Below are 21,574 nucleotides of genomic sequence, written 5' to 3'. Positions count from 1 at the left end.
TCATATATTGTTAGGTTCAGGTAGGTCATAATCCTCACCGTGCTGTTCAACAGCTTACCAGGGCTTTATGAGGAGGCGTGTAGAGTAGACCACAAAAACAAGAGTAGCGACGTGACGTGGGGGGAAGGGGAGGAGGCGCTATACTACTTATGGTGCGGGTTGGGAGGAGATTGATATATGGAGTAAATACTACAGACTGTGTGGAGGCGCTTGGACCACTGGTGCTTTGGATATCGCTGGAGACGCGAACGGTCTGCAGCGCGCGGACACTGATCTACCTAAGGGCGTTTGGCAAGAATCCATGTCAATGCATGCCTTGTTTTAAGAACGAGGAAGCACCGGTATTTTATAGGTAGGATACAGGAAATAAAAGGTGAAACCTGTGATTTGTTTTTTGGCCTCTCTAGCGTGGTGTTTTTGGTTTAAACGGCAGATTAAACCCTGTGTAAGCTTCATCACGGACGCAACAAACGGACACATAGCCTAAAAGTTGCGATTGGAGTATTATTGTAGTTTTTGTTATGCCCGAAATTAGTGCTTTATGTGGATTTTTGACGCTCGGAAAGGAATCTAGCATTTCAATGACACTGACAGTGCCTTCTTTTTAAGTGAATTTTATAGACCTTCACGGCAATAGCTCATCTTGCTCATTGTTTCTTTGCCACTACGCAATAAATAGCCTACTGACACATGCTTTACAGCAGTCTCATGTTGATAAGAAAGGATAGATAAAGTGCTCATAGTGGCATATTTTGCTCGAGATAGTATTCAGGCTGTTTATGTATTAAAGTCGCTATCTCAGAACTGAACAGCGGTACACGTCAAGCGCTGCTCTAGCATCACCGCTCAATATCGAGGACTGAACATCTCAATTACCAACATGACGGATGGACCGAGACAAAGAGGCAGCGCAGCCCCGAGCACCAGTGAGGATGCAGCAGCAGACGCGGGGAAAGCAGCAGGACAGTCATCGGTGGCGTTGAAGAAGGAGATCGGTCTCGTCAGTGCTTGTGGCATTATTGTCGGTGAGTGATGATTTGTTCCTTTTACATGTATTTTCATATGGGTTGGTGTGTTTTAAAAGGAAGCATGGTCAATCGTGCACAGCTTGATTGGATAATGCTAATTGAGAGTCTATCATGCTAATCAGTCCTTTGAAATGGAAAAGAGGTTATTTACATCTGGGAAAAAAAAAATGTTAAAAATATATTATATAGCCTGCGCTTATACCTGTTCTGTTGATTAATGGTCCGCTAAGGGTTATTCTAATGGTCGTTACCAATATAATGTTGATTGTAGAGATAAACCAATAATTGTTTTGGCCTATATTTAAGATATGAATCATCGATTACAAACAGTGTTGCTGTTGTTGTTATAAAATATTCGTGCACATTATGTTTTAATTGTTGTAGCCTAATAATGATTAGGCCCTATTTATCCTTGTGATGATAATGATCTGTAAAATATTCAGTATTGTAAAGGACAGGTCATACAAAACAATATTGATGATGTCTTGTAGTTAAATATTATTTAATAAATAATATTTTAAGTAAATAATAAAATTAAATAATTTAATTGTAACAAACGCTTCGTACAAAAGAACAATTATTTTACCTAAATATTTACTATTAAATAATAACTAAAGAATATTTGAAAATAGAAAATGTGCATTATCCATTAACAAGGCTGTCAGCAGATTTGGAAACTGGCAGTTGGCAGAATGCCAATAATTGCCAATAATTTGGTCTAGTAAACTGAAATGTATTAGTCTAGCAAACTGTTTTTGTTTTCTCACAATAGTATTATGGTTCAAAATACATAAGGTAAACAATAATAAAAATGCACCTGCCTTTTCCATGTTGAATTGGTGTTCTTTTTCTCTATATTATTTTCTCTTCTGGTTTCATAAAGGAAAAAAAAATATCAGGTCAGAAAGACTTAGAGTAGATAACAGAGACGCTGCAAATATAAGAGGAAGTGGAGAGAGGAAACGTGACTTAACCCTTGTCAGTTTATTGAGTATGTCACATGGTAGTTTTCATTTATTGCTTTAGGCAGCATTAAGCTATAAAATATAATTAATGTAATGATAGGAGTTAAGGAAAAGTAAAACCCACTCAAGATAATCCCAGCGCACATTTTAACTGCAGCTATATGATAATCCTCTTCAGTAACCTTGATCAGGTCAGGTCACACATTCACATGCTCTCAGTTGCCCCATGTGAACATCATTATCAGGTGATTGTCACTTCGGATCGCTCAAAGCTTTCCTCAAGCCTTTGTTCTCCATGTACTTCATTAGATTTATCAGAATACTTTATAACTTCTGCCACTCTCATCCTTATCAACCCCTTTGCTGGAACCCTTTGTGAGCTGAAAAATGAAGCATGGACCTGAAAGTGAACTTTCTGTGGTTTTTGACTTGCTTAGCCCCATTTTTTTTGATGTTGAATGTTTGGATTATGGCCTCTGGTAATCAGTAGGGAATGATAGAATGGAAACAGGTGCCAAGAGCATAGTTTTAGTAGAGTAAAGGCTGACAGATCTTCTGAATGTGCACTTAGAAGGAGATTGTGAGATGATGCAAGTAAAAAAGTGATCTGTATATATTTTGTTAATTGCAAACTGGCCTTAAATGTTATAAGCAATGCTTATGGATTGACTGAAGAACATCATACATTGAGCTGGCTTAATGTGAGCCAAAATAGATGTAACCAATTAGCAACCCAATAGATATTTAATGGCATTCCACTATTCTTTGTCAGACAGGTTTTGGATCTGATACAGTCATGTATTAAATGTTAGTGATTGGTTAATTCTCCAGCAAGCCGATTAAAATCCAAGTGAAAATGTTTGAGGTATGTATTGAGGTAGAACTTAAAACTGCAAGCTCAATGTCTAAAGATAAATATCATAGACCTTCATTAGCTGAAAACTAAACCAGTGTTTTTAGTATGGGTTTTTTGATGATCATACAAAAGATACATGTTAAACAACATTTAGCCTAATTCTAGTAACTTTTTTTAAAATCTATCCATTTACTATTGATTATACAAAGAGTCTGGGCTGCATAACAGATCACAGTTGAACCCATTTTATTTGATGAAGGGAGACATTGTTTTGTGTAAATGGCTTGCTTCATTAACCCAAACTTTGATTTTTATATGTGAATTTGTAAAAGGGAAACATCTGGCTATCAAGGCTACAGACCCACAAAAACAGTTTGATCAATGGAGGCATGAAAGAAAATCAATACAACAGTTGAAAGGGATTCGCCTCAGCAAACATGTTAGCAAGAGTAATAAATAGAAGTACAAGCGAATGTAACATCACTGCGCAATAAATGAGACACGTCTTTGCACAATGATTGACATGCATATATGATAAGATGATAGCAAAGAGTGAACTGTCTTTAAGGTAAGTCAGTTCACTGCGGCCACTTCAGCACCACCCTCTGCAGGCATATTCCTATGTAGGCAATAGGTGCTATCGATCTACTTGAATGGGGATAGACCTAAACCTTGAATAAAAGTGGAGTCACATTAGCATTTAAAGTTCATTGTCTATTGTTAATAGTGTAGCAATAAAGCACAGCTCACAAAGAAGTCACTTTTAAACCAAGCAGCTGTCTGTTTGCGCTGAATGCGACAAATTCGCGTGGCCAACTTGAACCCATTATAAAATCTGTGTGAGGAAATCTTTCGCGTTCTCGCAAAATTCCCTATTGTGTTGATTCCTGTTGAAATTACTGTAATTTGCCAGTGAAAATTCACACCTTAACATGTCATTTCAGACAATGCCTTTATCTAAAAGCTTAACTGATGCTTTGAATTGAAAGGTGGAACTTCTCTGTAATCCTTCCATCTATGTGTTTGACAAGGCTTAGCACAGTATGATTAGATCAATGTGAGTAGATTGTCAAACTAGAATGTTAAATCAGGGAATGCTGCTGTGTTGCCTGTGATGTTTGTTCAGTGAACACACACAAGGGGAACAGGAGAGGATGCATGAAAAGGAAATCCATCTGCATTAATTCCACAGCAGTCAGCAAGACCACTCGATGTACAACTGTGCACAATAATCTGTCAGTCTCTTGAAGGTGTAAAACCTGTTGATTTCCATAATTCCCAGCTAGTTTGCTAATAGTCAATTAATACACAAGCTGGCTGAAACCAGATCAATCCCTACATGCTTTGGCAATAGTAAAAGATACCTTTGATTGTATAAAGTTGTGTAACTTGTACTTTGAGGTCATGGGACATGCTGAAGTTTGTGATAATCATATCTTGACAGAGTTTTTTTCAAAGCAGAGATTAAGGGAGAGACATGAAGTGGGAGAACATTAACGAGAACGAAAGATGCTGAATGCTCAGCTGTAATCATTAAGGTTTATGGATATTTTTTAGAGCAGATTATTTTGTGAATACATCATGGCAGCAGTGGCTACAGAGAAGTCTGATACTTCTACTTGTTTACAGTGGCTATGTTTAACAAACATTTGTATCCAAAGTGATTCACAGAACATAATTGCAGTGACAATCCCACAGTAATTTACTCTAGGGCACAGATGTAATAGGGCATTGATTACCTGAATTTCCACATTGCAGTGACAATCCCACAGTAATTTACTCTAGGGCACAGATGTAATAGGGCATTGATTACCTGAATTTCCACATACAGTTTGTTTTAAAAGCCCAGACATGAAGCACAATCAGGGAAGATAAAAGAATAAACCACAATTACATGTGTAGAATCACAATCTGCCTCCCACTTGTACAGTATTAAGTTCACATACTAGTTCAGCATTTTCTTTGGTGGAAAAGCACCTTTTAAGTGTGCTAGTTTTGTTTGTCTGCCTTCTATTGTAATAGTTTAGTATGTCTAAATTAGTTCTTCTGTGAGATCTACAGTCGTTTTGTTGTAGAAATAGTGGTTTACAATTCATGGATGGGTTCCTTGGTATTGTGTGAATTAATGGGGACATGACCTAATATGTGCGCTAAAATTGACCATGGTTAAAAATAATTGCAACAATGGCTTAGATGAGTGAAATTAGTTTCACACTTGGTTTGTTATTTTTGTATTGAATACAATGAAATTTAGACATTTGTCCAAATACTTTTTGGGGCCAATATGTATATCACAAAACATGCATGGATCACAAAGTAGTGGTGCACTATTGCACTAAGTGCACACACTGTTGTATGGCTAGACAAATACACACTCCCCCATATATTTGCTGTGTGTACTCACTCCATTAGTCATGCTAAATACTAACTCAGCAAATTACAGTCTGGTCTCTGCAAATCACTCTGGTGGTTTTATGTCTGTCTATTTTAAAGTTTAGTGTAGATTAAGATGTTCTCTTGAAAAACGTTTTATCTTTAAGAGTGCATGTTGGAATGAATTTCTATGTGCACATAATGATAGTTTTTAGTATGTATTAATTTACTTTTTTAACAAAGTAGTATAGATTTATAATGTTGATCATAACGTGAAAATAATTATCGACATACATGTCGGCTACAATTTCAAAATGTGTATCCCCAATGCATTTCTGTCAAATCTAAAATCTCTTTAAATCCTTTATTCAGGATAAAGTCTGTTTCATTCAAAAGGATTTTAAATTGGAGCACTTTAGTAGATTCATTCAGACATCCATTACGCATAGGTTTGTTATATAATCAGTGCTTTTTTGGAGTTCCTGGTGAGGGGTGAAAGCTTTTATGATGGTGTTAGCTTGACAGCTCAACCTCGTTTTTCACACACAATAAATCCTTCTCTTTTTATGACCTGCTTTCTACAATAATTCCCATTTCTAATACTCAACCTCTCTGTTTTCTCTTTTAAAGGTAACATCATAGGCTCTGGAATCTTTGTCAGTCCAAAGGGAGTATTGGAAAATGCCAGTTCAGTGGGCCTGGCGCTCATTGTATGGATCATCACAGGCCTTATAACAGCAATTGGAGCACTCTGCTATGCTGAGCTGGGCGTCACTATCCCCAAATCTGGAGGCGACTACTCTTATGTCAAGGACATCTTCGGAGGACTGGCAGGGTGAGGTTTTCAGCCATACTTCCAGAGTATTAGTAAATACTGCTAATCAATCAAATCATTATTAAATACTGCTAATCAATCCATATTGTTTCTAAAATCTGTAACCTTTTTCAATTTTTAAGTAGGTGACTTAATTATTGATAATGCAGAACTTAGTGTGAAGGGTTGTTTTAACATGATTGTATGTATCTTGGTGTTCCTATAAGTCAGAGATTCAACAAACCTGAAGAAAATAATAGAATAACAACACTTCTCACTCCATAGGAAGGAATCCTATATTTTTTCTGTCAAAACACCTGCAATCTCATGTAATAACCATGTAACAGTTTACAGTGACAGTAAACACCATTACCTTTCATTGTATGGTAATTCGCTTGTTAACAGCGTTAGCATTGATCTGTCTGTTGAAGTAGTTGTAGCTCTGATTTAACATTAATCCACTAATAGGTACCCCACGGTCAATCAAATCTTTCAGCTTTGGCTTTGCTTACATGCCAACAACCTTTGCTTAGTGACTGCTCTAATGAATGATACTACCAGAGAACAACCATTAGCTGGTCATTCCCTCGTAAGTCTATCTCACCCCAAACAAATGATGGCAATAAACTCTGCTTCAATCTTGTATACACATTGAGTTCATCCTAAGAATAAAGACTGTTATAGGCAAATAACACAATGTGTATCACTAGCTAAAAATAACCATGGTATTAACATTAAACTTTGTGTTTTTGGAGAAATTTTGAGTTATCAAAATACCACTGTATTACCATCTAATGGGTACTTTTTTTGTTGCAAGCATTATAACTTTTTTGAACATTTACATGCTACAGGTTTCTGCGGTTATGGATTGCTGTGTTGGTGATCTACCCCACTAACCAGGCGGTTATCGCTCTCACCTTCTCTAACTACGTCCTGCAGCCTCTGTTCCCCACCTGCTTCCCCCCAGAGAATGGTCTGCGTCTGCTTGCTGGCATCTGCTTGTGTGAGTACCAGAAGGACTATCAGAGATCTCATTGTCTTATTATTTAGGGATTTTTGCTGTTGACATGCAGAACTGACAGAGAATGGTAAAAAGAAGAGAAAAGGTTAAGATAGCTAAACCATTATCACGTAAGAGAAGATGTGGCTTGGACACGATAAAATGTTAAGGTTTTGAACACTCCTCATAAGATGAAACAAAGTGTATATATTTTTACATACAATGTGGACTGTTTTATATTGTTTACCTCACAGATGCAACAACAACTTACATAATCACTATTTCCACATCTGCTTGTGATTCACTTGTGAACACTTGTATATTTTAGACATTTTTCTCTGATAGCGCATGCACACATTGTTGCTGGGAATGGATACTTCATTACAGCCTCTTATGTTTGAATATAAGGTCAAATCACGCTTAAGTGAAAGAACCTTGAAGGCCAGCGCTAGAGAGACAGTGTTTTGGGATTGACAGAAAGAGAGAGATGGATTGATGTGTGAATGAAGAAGACCAAGGGGTCATACCTTGGTAGAGGGAACAGAAAGTTTGTGGGAAAATGTGCAGAGGATAGAAAGGGATGAGGGTGAAAGAGAGAGGGACATGTGAAGATGAATGGAATAATGTTTTTTGTGGCGTCAAGAAGCCTTGAGCGTGGGCTTACTGCAAACTTCACACTGGAGCTACAAATACTGCAAGCTGTATGTAGACAGGCAAACAACAGAGACCCTAAGAAAAAAGAGAGAGGTCAAGAAGTGAAGATATTTGATGATATCTCACCTTGTTTTGATATTTAAACTGAAAGGTTTCAATTTAAATCCAGTCTTAATAGTTATTTAGTTTAAGAATTAGATATATTAATTAATCATTAATGTCTTTTTATGGAAAAAAAATCTGACCAAGACCAGATCTGACCAAAATGTTCTGATGAAGTTGAAAGTAGTGGTAACACTTACACTTACAATAAAGTTCATTAGTTAACATTAGTTAACTACATGTAGTTAACATAAACTAATAATGAACTGCACTTCTAAAGCATTTATTAATCTTTGTTAATGTTAATTTCAACAATTACTAATACATAATTAACATCTTGTTAACATTAGTTAATGCACTGTGAACTAACATGAACAAACAATGAACAACTGTATTTTCATTAACTAACGTTAACGAAGATTAGTAAATACAGTAACAAATGTATTGATCATGGTTTGTTCATGTTAGTTAATAAATTAACTAATGTTTAACGAATGAACCTTATTGTAAAGTGTTACCAAAGTAGTCTTTAACTAACCAGATGTTCTCAAGCAGCCCTAAAGCTTCTTTAGCTTTGCTTTTGTTTTGTTTAGAAAACGGCAGGAAGTGAGAGAAAGGGCAAAAGTGGACACTATGGCACAGTTTTACAGGATGTTCTTGTTCTCAACTCCTTTATACCTCTTTACCTCTGTTATGTCTTTTCTTCTGAAGCCAGTACTGCAATTCTGAGAAAATTCTGTGTGTAAGTGCCTGAATGGCTCTGTACCTAATTTGTTGCCTTCGTAGGCAGCATTTTAAGGGAACATAGGCACACTCTTGACACAAACACTATTCCAAATGGTAGTCAGAATAACTGCTGCCATTTAAGATACCTTCTCATGGCCAAATACTGGCAGCATTGCATGTAAATTTCTCAGAGAAGACAATCCCATAAGGAATTAGTTATGTCCCAAATTGCATACTATACACTATGCACTTACACTGTGCACTATGCACTTTACCGTCCAGTGTGAATTTTATGGTGTTATTTGGTCATACAGCATCATCCAGAATCTGATAGCCTCTCCTCTTCTTCTACATAAGGAAAGCTATGACAGTTGATTGTATTGTAAGTGTCCAACATTTCAAACTTATATGTATGTGTATTGTTTTTTTGTTTGTTTGTTTGTTTGTTTTTTTCAGTAATTAAGTGCATCATCAGGGTATTTACATTAACACCATTTATACAATAAAATTGCATAGAATATTGTGCATAATTATTGATACTCACTGTACTGTGACAAGCTCAGCTCTACCAAAAAGTGATACGTGAGACAAATGTTGATTATTAATATAATTATAATTCATAACATCTTGTAAATTACTTTCAAGGTTAAATCTACTTAAACATTTGCTATTTTATCCACATTTTTATGTGCTATTTGTTTTCAAGCTTATTAGAGTATCACATGGTTAGCTTAGTAACACGCTAACTCTATTGAAATAAAATGTGTTTTTTTTAGATGTGCTTTTTGTGTTTCGAATCAATTAATTATTGCATTTTAATAAGGATTCTGCCTATGCAGGCAGTAAAGCACAAAGCAGAATCCACCAGGTTTTAGAACTGATCCCATGAGTATATTATGTTCAACAGGCTGTTGAATGTTAGAAAAAAAATTGTTAACACATGATTCTACTTGCATAAAGTCTTAAGATATTAAGGGGATAAAAAATATGAAGTTAAATGAGTAACGCTGACCTCTGTGTGTGTGACCATCACTGTAATCAGCTTACTGTAGTAAGATTCCTGTTGTCATAAGAATGTTTCTGCAGGCTTGCATTAGCATGGTGTACTATGTAGATTTCACTACCTGCTTATTTTTCAATTCCAAAAGTGTTTCACAAACACTAAACACAAACTCTAAGACGTCCTCTCTGGTCAATTTCCCAGAATGCACTGCCCTTATCTCAAGACACGATTGGGCTCAGTTAGAACCACGTCATTGCTCTGTACAGCGAAGCAGTCCTCTTTTTACACAGAGATAAGACATAAGGATTACACCTCCTCGCCCAATGCCTTGTTGTGTTTGGGTTTTACTGCGTTCCCTTTTCATTATTTGGCAGGGTGTTACTTTGTACTGTCAGACTAATTGTGTTAATGTAGCCACAAACAGTAATTATCATAGATTTTGTGCAACAAAATACCTTACCCCGCCTAATATCACTTGATTTGCATTGTAAAGTTGTGACTAGATCCTGCTGCAGGTGTAAGTAGTTTCATACTGAATGAGTGCCAAGAACTCTGTGTGTTTGGCCACTGCGCATCGACATTGTCAATTCACACTCAGTTCACACTAGTTTTGTGTGTAATTGCTCTGTTGATAAGTTAATCAAGCATGCATGACATTATTTTTGTTTAAGCATATGTTGAGGTGATTGTCTACAAGAACACAAATATTATTCGAATGAAACAGGACAAAGCTAAACCCTGAAGTGCACTTTACAAAGCTGCATTTTTGCATATCTTGCAGGTTTTCAAAAGTGCAAGAGTCAAGACTCAAAGTTTACTTGCATGTCTCTTTGATTTTATGACCAAATATGTCTGTCACATGCCATCAGACGACTGTGTGCATGTGACTATGAGTTATTTAACGTATTCAACATCAGATTTCTAAGTTAAAATGTATATGAATGTATAAGAAAATGTTTTATGTACTGTAACTGGTTACAATGTTAATTTATAATAATCTTTTAGCTTTTTGTTGTTCATTAAAATAATTCTCCAGTCTGTCAAATGATTTTTTTTAAAAGTACATATATATTCCATATAATCTCAAAAAAAAAAAAAAAAAAAAAAAAAAAAAAAAATATATATATATATATATATATATATATATATCACATGGGCTGTCACTGCTTCAAGCTTTACTGTAGCATTTTGCTGGCAATGCCACATTGGATTTGAATAAAAGCATCTGCCAGATCAATAAATATAAAGGTAAAATATCTTATCCTATTATAATTTGTCTGTGCTGACTTTTTTTAACCATATTTCACCTGCCTATCTGTTTCAGATGTTGCAGTGCATTCAAATGTTTATATGTATTAAATAGGTTCACCTGAAGGCCTATTCTGAGCTTGTCATTTGTGCGTCTGATTAATTCCTCATAGCTGAAAGCATTACTTTATAATCCTTTGGCATACTAGACTGCTCAAACAGCAGGGTGCCATTAATCTCACTGATGGCTCATTGTATGTGTATTGTGTTTAACCAGCCTTGTTACTTTGTCTGTGTGTTTCAGTGTTGCTGACTTGGGTGAATTGCGCTAGTGTGCGCTGGGCAACACGGGTACAGGATGTCTTCACTGCAGGGAAACTTCTGGCACTCATTCTCATCATCATCATGGGCCTCGTACAAATCTGCAAGGGTAGGCACCATATGTCTATGTATATGTGTGTGTGCATGCTATATGTTACGGACTATTCAAGGTCTGTGATAAAAAATGACTACGTGCAGTTCTTGTTCTTGTCAGTGCATTTGTAGAAGTCTGCATGCGTGACTCCCCGTCCTCTTGGGCCTCATTGCTTCATCTCTACTAGCTCGGTAAAATCTCCAGAAAAACTAAAAGCACAGCACTTCCCCTCTTTGCCTTGTTGTCTCAGCAGAAGTCACTGGGTTCAAACCCTCTAATAAAGAATAACACAGATAATGCAGCTTTCACAGCTGGCGCGTCACAGAGGATTGAATAATGATCACACTGCCGACGGCCTGTTAGCTCAGACACTGACCTGATAATATGTGAGTGACAGATGTGATTCCATGCAGAAGCTTTAAAAAAACTGGATTTGGGTTAGTAGACATTGGCTGCTTTTTAATATGGGGTCCTCAGGGTCATTTATGCTCTCAAAGAGAGTTCAGAGAGTACATGTGACCCAAAGACCTGACCCTAGAATTGTGGTATTAATACTATGGCTTAGGGAGCAAAAAGATTGTAGGCTTATGAAAACCAGTCGAAACCAGTTTAAAGTGGTAGTTGTATTTTGGAATATGGTAGCTGGTCTCTAACTGGTTCAGGATGCCTTATGTGGATTACCAGGCAACAACTTGAACTCTTCATCATGTTCCTCAAACCAATCCTGAACAATGTATGCAATGTGGCAGGGTGCATTATCCTACTGAAAGAGGCCTTGCCATCAGACAATAGTTTAAGCCATGTTTCCACCACAGGAACTTTCCCCAGGATGTAGGATCTTTGGGGTGGTACTCGGTGTGTTTCGACCACAGGGACCAGGGTCTAAATGAAATTCTGGGTAAAATTTTCCCCCTCAGACAGTCCCTGCTCGCTAGATAGTACTTTTTCAAAGTTCAGAAACTTTTGGGGGTTCAGAAACTTGGGCGCAGAACATGCTGATTGGTTGAGCTCACGCAGCATTTTGATTGGTTGACTCCATGCAGCATTTTATTTCAATCACCATTTTTAAAAGTCTGTTGCGGTGCATGCAGTAAGAGTTGTTTGCTATTTGAATCAACAATGGAGTTTATAAATGGACCGACCGATGGGCTGACATCGAGGTTTAGGCTTTATTAAGCTTATATGCAGAAGATGAAATCCAGCGGGAACTGGAAAGTCACGCGTAGTCCTACGTCACCGGACTAATCTTCACGGTTCTTTAGACTGCAATGTAAAAGCAGACAGCAACAGGTCTGGGGGAAAAAAAAGTTCCTGAGAAAAAGTTTCGGTGGAAACAAGGCTATTGTCGTGAAGGGCTGTATCGAGTTTGCAATGTTTAGGTAGGTGGCAAGTGTCAAATTGACATCCCCAATGACCGGACCCAGGGTTTGTCAACAGAACACTGCCCAGAGCATCACACTCCCTTCACCGGCTTGTCGTCATCCCACAGTGCATCCTGATACTATCACTTCCCTAGGTAAATGGCACAAGTACATGACCATCCACGTGGGACTAATAGAGCCAGGCTATCTTCTTCCACTGCCCCAAGGTCCAGTTCTGACAGTTCTGTGCCCATTGTAGGTGCTTTTGATGGTGGACAGGGGTCATCATAGGCACTCTGACCAGTCTGCGGCTACTTTGTGACACATTCCTCGCATAACCATCATTAAGATTTTCTGTGACTTGTGCCACAATAGACCTTTATTCAGTTCAGACCAGACGGGATAGCATTTGTTGCCCTCATGCATAGATGCGCCTTAGGTGCCCAACACCCTGTCGCCAGTTTGTGGTTTGTCCCTCCTTGGACCAATGTTATTAGGTTCTAACCACTGCTGTCCGGGAGCAACCGGACAGCAGTGGTTAGAACAGCAGTGGTCAGAGATTCTCTGACCAATTTGTTTGGCCGTAACAGCTTGACCCTTGTCAAAGTCTCTTATTTTTCCTGCATCCAACACGTTGACTAAGAGAACTGATTATTTGCTTACAATTAATCAACCCAGACCTTGACGTGTGACCTTGTTAGAAGATGATCAACATTTTTCACGTCACCTGTGAGTGGTCATAATGTTTTGGCTCATCAGTGTATGTTATTAAGATCACAATGCCATTTTGGTCCTTGACCAGGAAACTTTAACTTCAGTTGCTCAAGAGGAGCTGTGTTAGCGATTAATCTAAGCTGTTTTGAGTAAAAGTTTGCTAAAGGTTAACTAACTAGCTAATAAACAAGAAGCATTTTATAACAAATTACCCTTTGATGTTTGATAATTATTTGTATGCTTTTTTCCTTCTAATATTCAGGTGAATATTACTGGTTGGAGCCGGCCAATGCTTTCCAGCCATTTCAAGACTATGATGTCGGTTTGATCGCTCTGGCATTTCTACAGGGGTCCTTTGCCTACGGTGGCTGGAATTTCCTCAATTATGTCACAGAGGAACTCGTCGACCCCTATGTGTAAGCCAATTCTCACCTAAAGAGCTCACAGTAATTCAACACTGTGTTCTCAGTATTTAATTAGTGTTAAGTGTTATTTAATTAGTGTAAATTAGATATAAGTTTGTAATATCCAGCAGAGAACCACATAACGGATCAGTAGTCAGAATGGTCTGCAATTTATTAAACTGCACAAGTAGAAAGAGCCAAAAAAGAATTACTGTTTAATTTTTCACAATGCTCTTAGGAGGAAACTGGAATCTGCCTCAAACTGACTGAAAATTAGTATATGTAGTTGGTAGGCTAAAATAATGCAATTTACTATTTCTGACTGAAGTTTTTTGTTTTTTCCCTGTTTCTTGTTTTTATATTTTTCCATACAGAAACCTCCCCCGTGCTATCTACATCTCCATTCCCCTTGTGACCTTTGTGTACGTTTTTGCTAACATTGCCTACGTTACTGCCATGAGCCCTCAGGAGCTGCTGGCTTCTAATGCTGTAGCTGTGGTGAGTGACCTGTGTCCAATCTTAGCAGTCAGACACTTTCAGACTGCAAACAGACTGATTGTTTTGCTTTATGCAGGAGATTCTTTGACATATCTACCCAAGTATCAATATTTAAAGTTCTTTAATTGATACTTGGATTGAGCTCTTGATGCCTGCCTGTATACCATTCAAATAGATATATCAGACTCCAGAATCTTCTGCATTCAATTCTAATGAAATAGCACAGATATTATGGACATGATAATGCATGTATTCAATCAACGTCCTCTTTTCCTCTGCTTGTCTCTCTTTTCTCTCCTTCACCACTCTGTTGCTCTCTCCCAGACGTTTGGTGAGAAGCTGTTGGGAGTGATGTCATGGATCATGCCCATCTCTGTGGCCTTGTCCACATTTGGGGGGGTCAACGGCTCCCTCTTCACCTCCTCTCGGTCAGTCCCTCCATCCATCCATCCATCCATCCATCCATCCATCCAACCATCCATCATTCATACACAAGACTTTCATTCATACACAAGACTCTATCTATCTATCTATCTATCTATCTATCTATCTATCTATCTATCTGTCCTTCTATTTATCTATTGTTCTATCGTTGTATCTTTCTATCTATCATTCTGTCTGTCTGTGTCTTCACATACTCCCTTCTATTGAATATAATGGCATCATAAATAACAGTATTCCTGGATTGTCCTCATGTTGTTCAGGTTGTTCTTCGCGGGTGCACGTGAAGGCCATCTCCCTAGTCTGCTAGCTATGATTCATGTGAACCGCTGCACTCCAATTCCAGCCTTACTCTTCACTGTGAGTATCATATACAGCATAGATACCTCTCTCCCCCTTTAAGTACATCTTTACTATTCACTCTCACTTTTGTTGTGCATCATTTAACTCTGCTGGACATTTGCTGAATTTAAGACTTGTTCTGTTGTTGATTTTATGGCCTGCATTCTTCCTTAATCCCAGTATGAATGGTATTCACGATAATATGATATATCAGACAATACTTATAGATATGCAGAATATGTCATTTCAATTGTTAAATAAAAATCTCTCTCTTGCTCTCTCACAGTGCATCTCAACACTTCTGATGCTGTGCACCAGTGACATGTACACACTCATCAACTATGTGGGTTTCATCAACTACCTCTTCTATGGTGTCACTGTTGCTGGGCAGATTGTGCTGCGGATTAAACAACCAGATATACACCGGCCAATTAAAGTAAGCCCTAAGAATTACTGAAATCCAGTGTTAAATTTTATGTTATGTTGAACAAAAGTATTTTATGTTAATTTTGAAATGTCATTGTTAATGTACACAAAAAACATAACCATATGATAAAAATCAATATCAGTTTTTGCTCAGTTATCTCAGTAATTGTTGACTTTTTACTGAAAACTTGCCATCCAGTATTCTGTTCAGCAAATGTATTTATATTTTGCTATAACCTTTGAGTCATGATGTGCTTGTCCAGTTCTGTACATACCTCTCATATAAGCTGAAACCTTAAGATTATTTTCTTCCTTTTGGCCGCTAACCTTACTTCTCTTATTCACAGATTAGTCTGGTGTGGCCTGTCATCTACCTGCTGTTCTGGGCCTTCCTGCTGATCTTCTCTCTGTACTCTGAGCCTGTGGTGTGTGGCATTGGCTTGGCCATCATGCTTACTGGTATCCCTGTCTATTTCTTGGGCGTGTACTGGGAAAACAAACCCCAGTGTTTTAATACATTTGTTGGTAAGTGGAATGAAGTTCACAGATATGTGGGGCTTAACGATGACATCTCTTCTCTATATTAGGTCTGATTAGAGACAATGTACCTCACACTGTAGGGGTGGGAACTGAAAACTGGTTGTATTATATTTAGGGGTGTAACGGTACACAAACATTACAGTTTGGTACGTTCCTCAGTATTGAAGTCACAGTTCGGTACAGATTCAGTACAGCAGGGTGGAGAAAACTAAACATAAAATAGCTTTTTTCCCCTTCTTTTTTTAAAACAGTAGTTTATTGAACAAATTGTGTCTTTCTCTTTAAATAAATTAAACTATAATTAACATTTTCTTAATGATAAAAAATATAGATCTCAACTAATGCTGTAAACTGTATAGGGAGCCCTTTCTTGCACATTACTATAATATTAAAGGTTACAATTAATAGCAGAGCCCAAACTATTAAATTCAGTTGCTATTTATTTTTAGATAAAATAATCAAAAATTTGATTAAAAAACAAAAAAACAAACGTAAATTGCACACAAGTCAGGTTTTGCTTTAACTTCTAAATCTAATTATAAAATTATATTTCAATTTTTTTCAGTTGAAACACTGGTTGAGAGATTGCACGTAAATATTATATTATATTATATTATATTATATTATATTATATTATATTATATTTACTCTACCAATCATAAGTTTGGTAAAGAAATTAATACTTTTAATCAGCAAGGATGTATTAAATGAATCAAAAGTGACATTTATAATGTTACAAAAGATTTCTATTTCAAATAAATGCTGTTATTTTGAACTTTCTATTAATCAAAGAATCCTGAAAAAATGTATTATGGTTTCTACAAAAATATTAAGCACCACACCTGTTTTCAACATTGATGATACAGTATTTCTGTTGCTTTGGTACCTTTCTCGAATCATCCTTAACATTTGCAAACCAGTAAGTTAATTTCTCAAAACAATTCGTACAAACAGCACCAAACAATGGACTACCTGCAAAAGCGTGTAACTTGCTCAAAATCCTTAGTTCATCTCTCAAAAGTAAATATTTACATCAATGAATATATCAGTGCCATCAAAATGACAAGTGCTTGTGTCATTGTTCACAAACAAGACCACATTAGCCACATTGTTGTTAATATAAGTGTACTCTGTCAGTGTTTTCAGATGTAAACTGTAGCTACAATTTTAATGACAATAACTGAAAATGCACAAGACTGCACTTTTTCTGTATGGCATATATAAATTTTAATAGTACAAATCCACACATTACTGTATATGGGATATTGATTGCAAGAGACTGGACAGGATTCACAGTTACGCTTTAACTGTTGGTCTCTCAACAAATTACAGTACAGTGTCATTGCGACATATAAAAGAAATAGACAAGACTATATGTACGTACACTGTGTATGTGTGTTAGTGCAATATAGTATGTATCTGTATAAAGTGTATTTATTATAAACTGCAAAATGCAAGTGCAATATGCTACTCTAATATGAAGCATTACAGTAAGTATACAGTATTAGAGTACAGCGCACATTGTTGAAATGCATACCATGTTCTGTCTACAAAATGCTTGAATGATTGAGGAAACTGCTGTTCTCCCAACATTCGGCTGCACCTTCCGACCCGCCTCAGCCATTGTAAGGTCATGATTGAGAACATGGTCCACAATAGTGGTGCTTATTTCATCAGAAACGTGCCTACGTCCTTTGCCTTATCTACATCTTCCTCTGTTTTGCCTCTCTACCCTCCACCACACATCCTTACTCCTCTTCTTCTTACCGGCTGTTGAATGCATGTTATACTGTGCTTTCCAATTGAAGATTCATAACATGCATCTCTGAGCCATTTTAGAGAACTGGTTGATCTAATGCTTTACAGTACATTCCCCTTCATTAGTGAAATTCAAGATTCACCTGCACAATTCATCAATTCAGGACACATTTACAAAAAAAGTCTAATAGAAATGTATAGAAAATATACTTGACGAATTATGACAACTAATTCAACCATTTTGCATTTAATGATGCAATGAACTAATACCTAGATGTTTTCTAATGCCTAGACTATTCAACAGAGAACCAGTATAATACATTTTGAGCAACCTGACATTAGCTATTAATAATGTAGGAAACAGCAGACAACTGTATATAATCAATTGCATGAATGTACCAAAGAATTTGAATGCTCAAAAGAATTGAAATTGCTTAATGATGTGCACAAATGACTAGAAGATGTGGAGGTTCAACAAGTAGTTTTGAGAATTTCAGTTCTGATCTGAGAAATTGTTCCTTGAGCATCAATTAACATATTAGAAAGGATTTTATTAAAAATTAATTATTTTAAATTAAAAATAATATTTTACAAAGTTTTTCTAATAATATTTCACAATGTTTTTGTTGTATTTTAGACCAAATAAATGCAGCCTTGGTGAGCATATGATTCTTCTTTCAAAAACATTATAAATTCTTACAGACCCCATAAATTGAATTACTCTCTTTTATGTTCTCAGACAAGATGACGTACCTGGGTCAGAAGTTTTGTGTAGTGGTCTACCCAGTGGAAGACGAGAAGAAAAACGAAGAGTCTAGAGATGAGATGATCGAAATGAAGGAACAGTCGGTTCCACTGTCAGCAGAAGATGAGGAGACACCGAAATCAGCTGACTGCTGAACAGACACGTGGAGACACACTCATTCACTCGCGTACGGGGTGCCGGACTTATTCAGATAGACACTGGAAATCAAACTCAGATTTTTTTTTTTCACATACCACTATGTTTTGCCTTTTCATAAAGAGGGGGTTGCACTGGAGTGCAGTGGCTAAGCTCAGGAGAGAGAAATGAACAGAGACTAGCTGCTCCACAGGTCATGTGGTTTTGCTGTAGTGGTCTTAGAAAATGTTCGACGTTCTCTCTAGTTGCTAGTCTCTTAGCAACTGCTTTCTACTCCATCGACTGTGCGACAGAATTACAACACTAAAATGTGAGATTACAGAAAGCCCTAAAGCTCTACAATGTATAGCCTATAAACACTGGTTTGGAAGGGTCTGCATTTTGCAAAAACTTCATGAAACAATCTTTTCTATGAGAAACACAGAGAATTGCAATTCCATTTTGATAAAAATGCCAAACTACATCATGGCTTCGCCTGATATGGCAGGGTTCATTTTATTTATTTATTTATTAATGAGTACATTCTAATGTTCTAATTCTTACCCCCTCTTTATTTCTCCTTTTTCAGTTCAGGTCTCTGTTGTAACACTCCCAGCAGAAAATGTTTTTTTTATAAGCCAAAGCTGTATTTTAATTTGACATGTTCTTATTTCAAGTGTATTTCATCACACCAAAACACTCAGAAACATTTCCTTTTTTATATTTTGATATTTTGGATTGTCTTATTCTAATCATATTCCTTTGTTATTATAAAATTATTATTGTTCTTTATCATTTTTTTTCTCTGTTCTCTTTCCTGAAAGAAAGCTCTGGGATCTTTTTTTAATCATCATATTTTTAAGGTATATATTAAAGAACCAATTGTGGTGGTTCAGAGTAGTTTTCTACCAGGTTACTCTGGTACTGATACAATTCTAGCTCTTTTATTTGCCTTAAAACTTAAACGTAAACTGTATTATAGCTGTTAAAGAGTATTTTGCTTTCTGATATTTTTGAAGATAAAAAGTGTTCAATGAAAACTTAAAGAGGCCATTGTGAAGTTGAGTTGAGTGTTGTAACAGTATCTTCATCGTGTGGACTTTAGACAGAGAATATGGCTCATGATGCCATCGGCTTTACAGCCACAGTCATAACCCTCAAGTTCACACAGTTTAATTATTTCAAAAAATGTACACAGATGCAGATTCAAATTGCAGAGTGGTTTGGTTATATGTGGAAAAAAGAAATAAAAACAATAGTGGTGTAGCTAGTGTTTGTGATGTAGCTGAAAGCCTGTGAGAATGTAATAGTTATATAGTTTTGGTCCTGTCATTTATTATGTAAATATTCAAAAACTTGAAATCAGTTATCTCAGAAGAGCTTGTTAAATTAGTCATATAATGCACAATATATCATAATTGTGTTAATGAACTTTAATGTAGGTGCAATACAAAGGACTAGAATCAATCGATCAAGCTAACAAACCTATGATTTATTCATAGTCTGGATGATTACATTAATATACTAAATAAACTACACACCAAAATGAAACGAGCCTTAAAGATAATACATTTTAAATATATATATTAATTTGTATAAGTAAATGATATATGCTCAGTTCAAGAATACATGACTAAGGTGTTCGGTATGTATGTGTCACTTCTCCATATAAACGCATAAGGCTTTTTAGTGGTCACAGGGTCTGTTCATTGTGCCTCTGTGTTGATGTCACACTTTTACCCACTTGTGAAGACTATGGAAAGTGCCAGTTGTTCTCTTGTTGTATTTTTTGTTTTTTATTACTTTATTTTTTTGCATATCTGTAATGTGTAGGTGCTGTATAAAAAGCAATATAATATATTGATCACAGTGTAAATCATAGCACATCCATTTTGCATGAGCTTAACCCCCCACATTCCTTAAGAGACTATAATATCAAATCTATAACCATCGCACTTACACAGTAAACACTGCCTTTTGGTTCCTCTGTCCTAATCGAGTGGTGGCAATACCTGTCGTTATCATCAGGTCATCAAAGACTGACTGTGTAAACTTTGAACATTGTATGTATCATCAAATGTGCAGAGCGTCTTTGGTTCTAGTAATGCTGCTCCTGAGCTGTGTCTCAGTATCCAGCACTGCCTACTGTGTGATAAACACAATGTATATTTTCTATGGAACATGCGACTCTGATTGTGCAGCAATATTAAGCTTTCGTATCCACACACACTATCATACATGCGATACCAAAAGCCATGCAAAATGAATTCTGTTCATTTTCACATAGGTTCATTTTCAATTACACCATTAGTAACAAATGATTGATGTCAATATTTTGAATGTCCTTGTCACAACTATATAAATCAATAAGAGAGTGACTTTTATAGATTATATTAAGATATGTACAGTCTAAAACGATGAAAGTCAATAAGGCTCAAATTGCCACTGACACAAAACTGGGGGTGAACGGTTTGTACCAGAGTCTTCTTGTTTACTATAGGTTTTGTATTTGTTGAACAGTGTGTATTAAAAGATAAATAAATCTATATGCTGAACCAAGGAAGACTTGTGCTTTTCTCAGCCGAAAAACACTGTGCAGCACTGCCACCTACTGTAGGCAGTAAAGCAGATTATGGTCAGCTTGTTCAATAGTTTCACTACTGTTACATCCGTTTAAGAATTTAAAGGGATTTTCAGCTTAGTTTGGTGGTGAGGTATCGATTCACCACATGGCTTCATATTACAGTTTTTCTCAATCGCTTTCGCTCCTTTTTGAAACCTAAATCCTAGTTATTGTGTCAGTAAATTAGCTAATGCGACCAAAATGAAAACTTTTTTTTGTTTGTTTTTGCCATCATATGAGCCATGCTGGTCAAAATGTTTAGATGTTTTTTGGCAGTCAACCCTGGAAATGTTTGTTAATACAAACTTGTTGACACCAACTGCCACTTTTGTCTAGCTGAATGTTGTTGTGTCATACTGCACTGGTAAAAATTCAATACTGTAGTACACAGAAAAAGAATATG

General features: G+C 36.6%; 1 protein-coding gene across 1 annotated transcript; it reads left to right on the top strand.

The window, feature by feature from the left end:
* The first annotated feature begins 164 nt into the window (after positions 1 to 164).
* slc7a8a (solute carrier family 7 member 8a) lies at positions 165 to 21,107 on the top strand. The gene is made up of 11 exons (XM_051899324.1): positions 165 to 1,025; positions 5,853 to 6,057; positions 6,888 to 7,039; positions 11,074 to 11,199; positions 13,522 to 13,675; positions 14,038 to 14,161; positions 14,486 to 14,589; positions 14,866 to 14,962; positions 15,231 to 15,380; positions 15,718 to 15,895; positions 18,408 to 21,107. Exons 1-11 carry the CDS (start codon positions 881 to 883, stop codon positions 18,566 to 18,568), a joined length of 1,596 nt encoding a protein of 531 aa, XP_051755284.1. The 5' UTR covers positions 165 to 880; the 3' UTR covers positions 18,569 to 21,107.
* The last annotated feature ends 467 nt before the right edge of the window (positions 21,108 to 21,574 follow it).

The sequence above is a fragment of the Ctenopharyngodon idella genome, chromosome 7 (genome assembly GCF_019924925.1).
Source record: "Ctenopharyngodon idella isolate HZGC_01 chromosome 7, HZGC01, whole genome shotgun sequence".
NCBI lineage: Eukaryota > Metazoa > Chordata > Actinopteri > Cypriniformes > Xenocyprididae > Ctenopharyngodon > Ctenopharyngodon idella.
This window is presented reverse-complemented; position numbering and strand designations above follow the sequence as displayed.

Excerpts from the sequence above, each read along its gene's own strand:
- slc7a8a (XM_051899324.1), top strand. The coding sequence starts at position 881 with ATGACGGATGGACCGAGACAAAGAGGCAGCGCAGCCCCGAGCACCAGT. Across the intron at positions 6,058-6,887 it reads ATCTTCGGAGGACTGGCAGG|GTTTCTGCGGTTATGGATTG; the intron begins GTGAGGTTTTCA and ends TACATGCTACAG. Across the intron at positions 7,040-11,073 it reads GCTTGCTGGCATCTGCTTGT|TGTTGCTGACTTGGGTGAAT; the intron begins GTGAGTACCAGA and ends TGTGTGTTTCAG.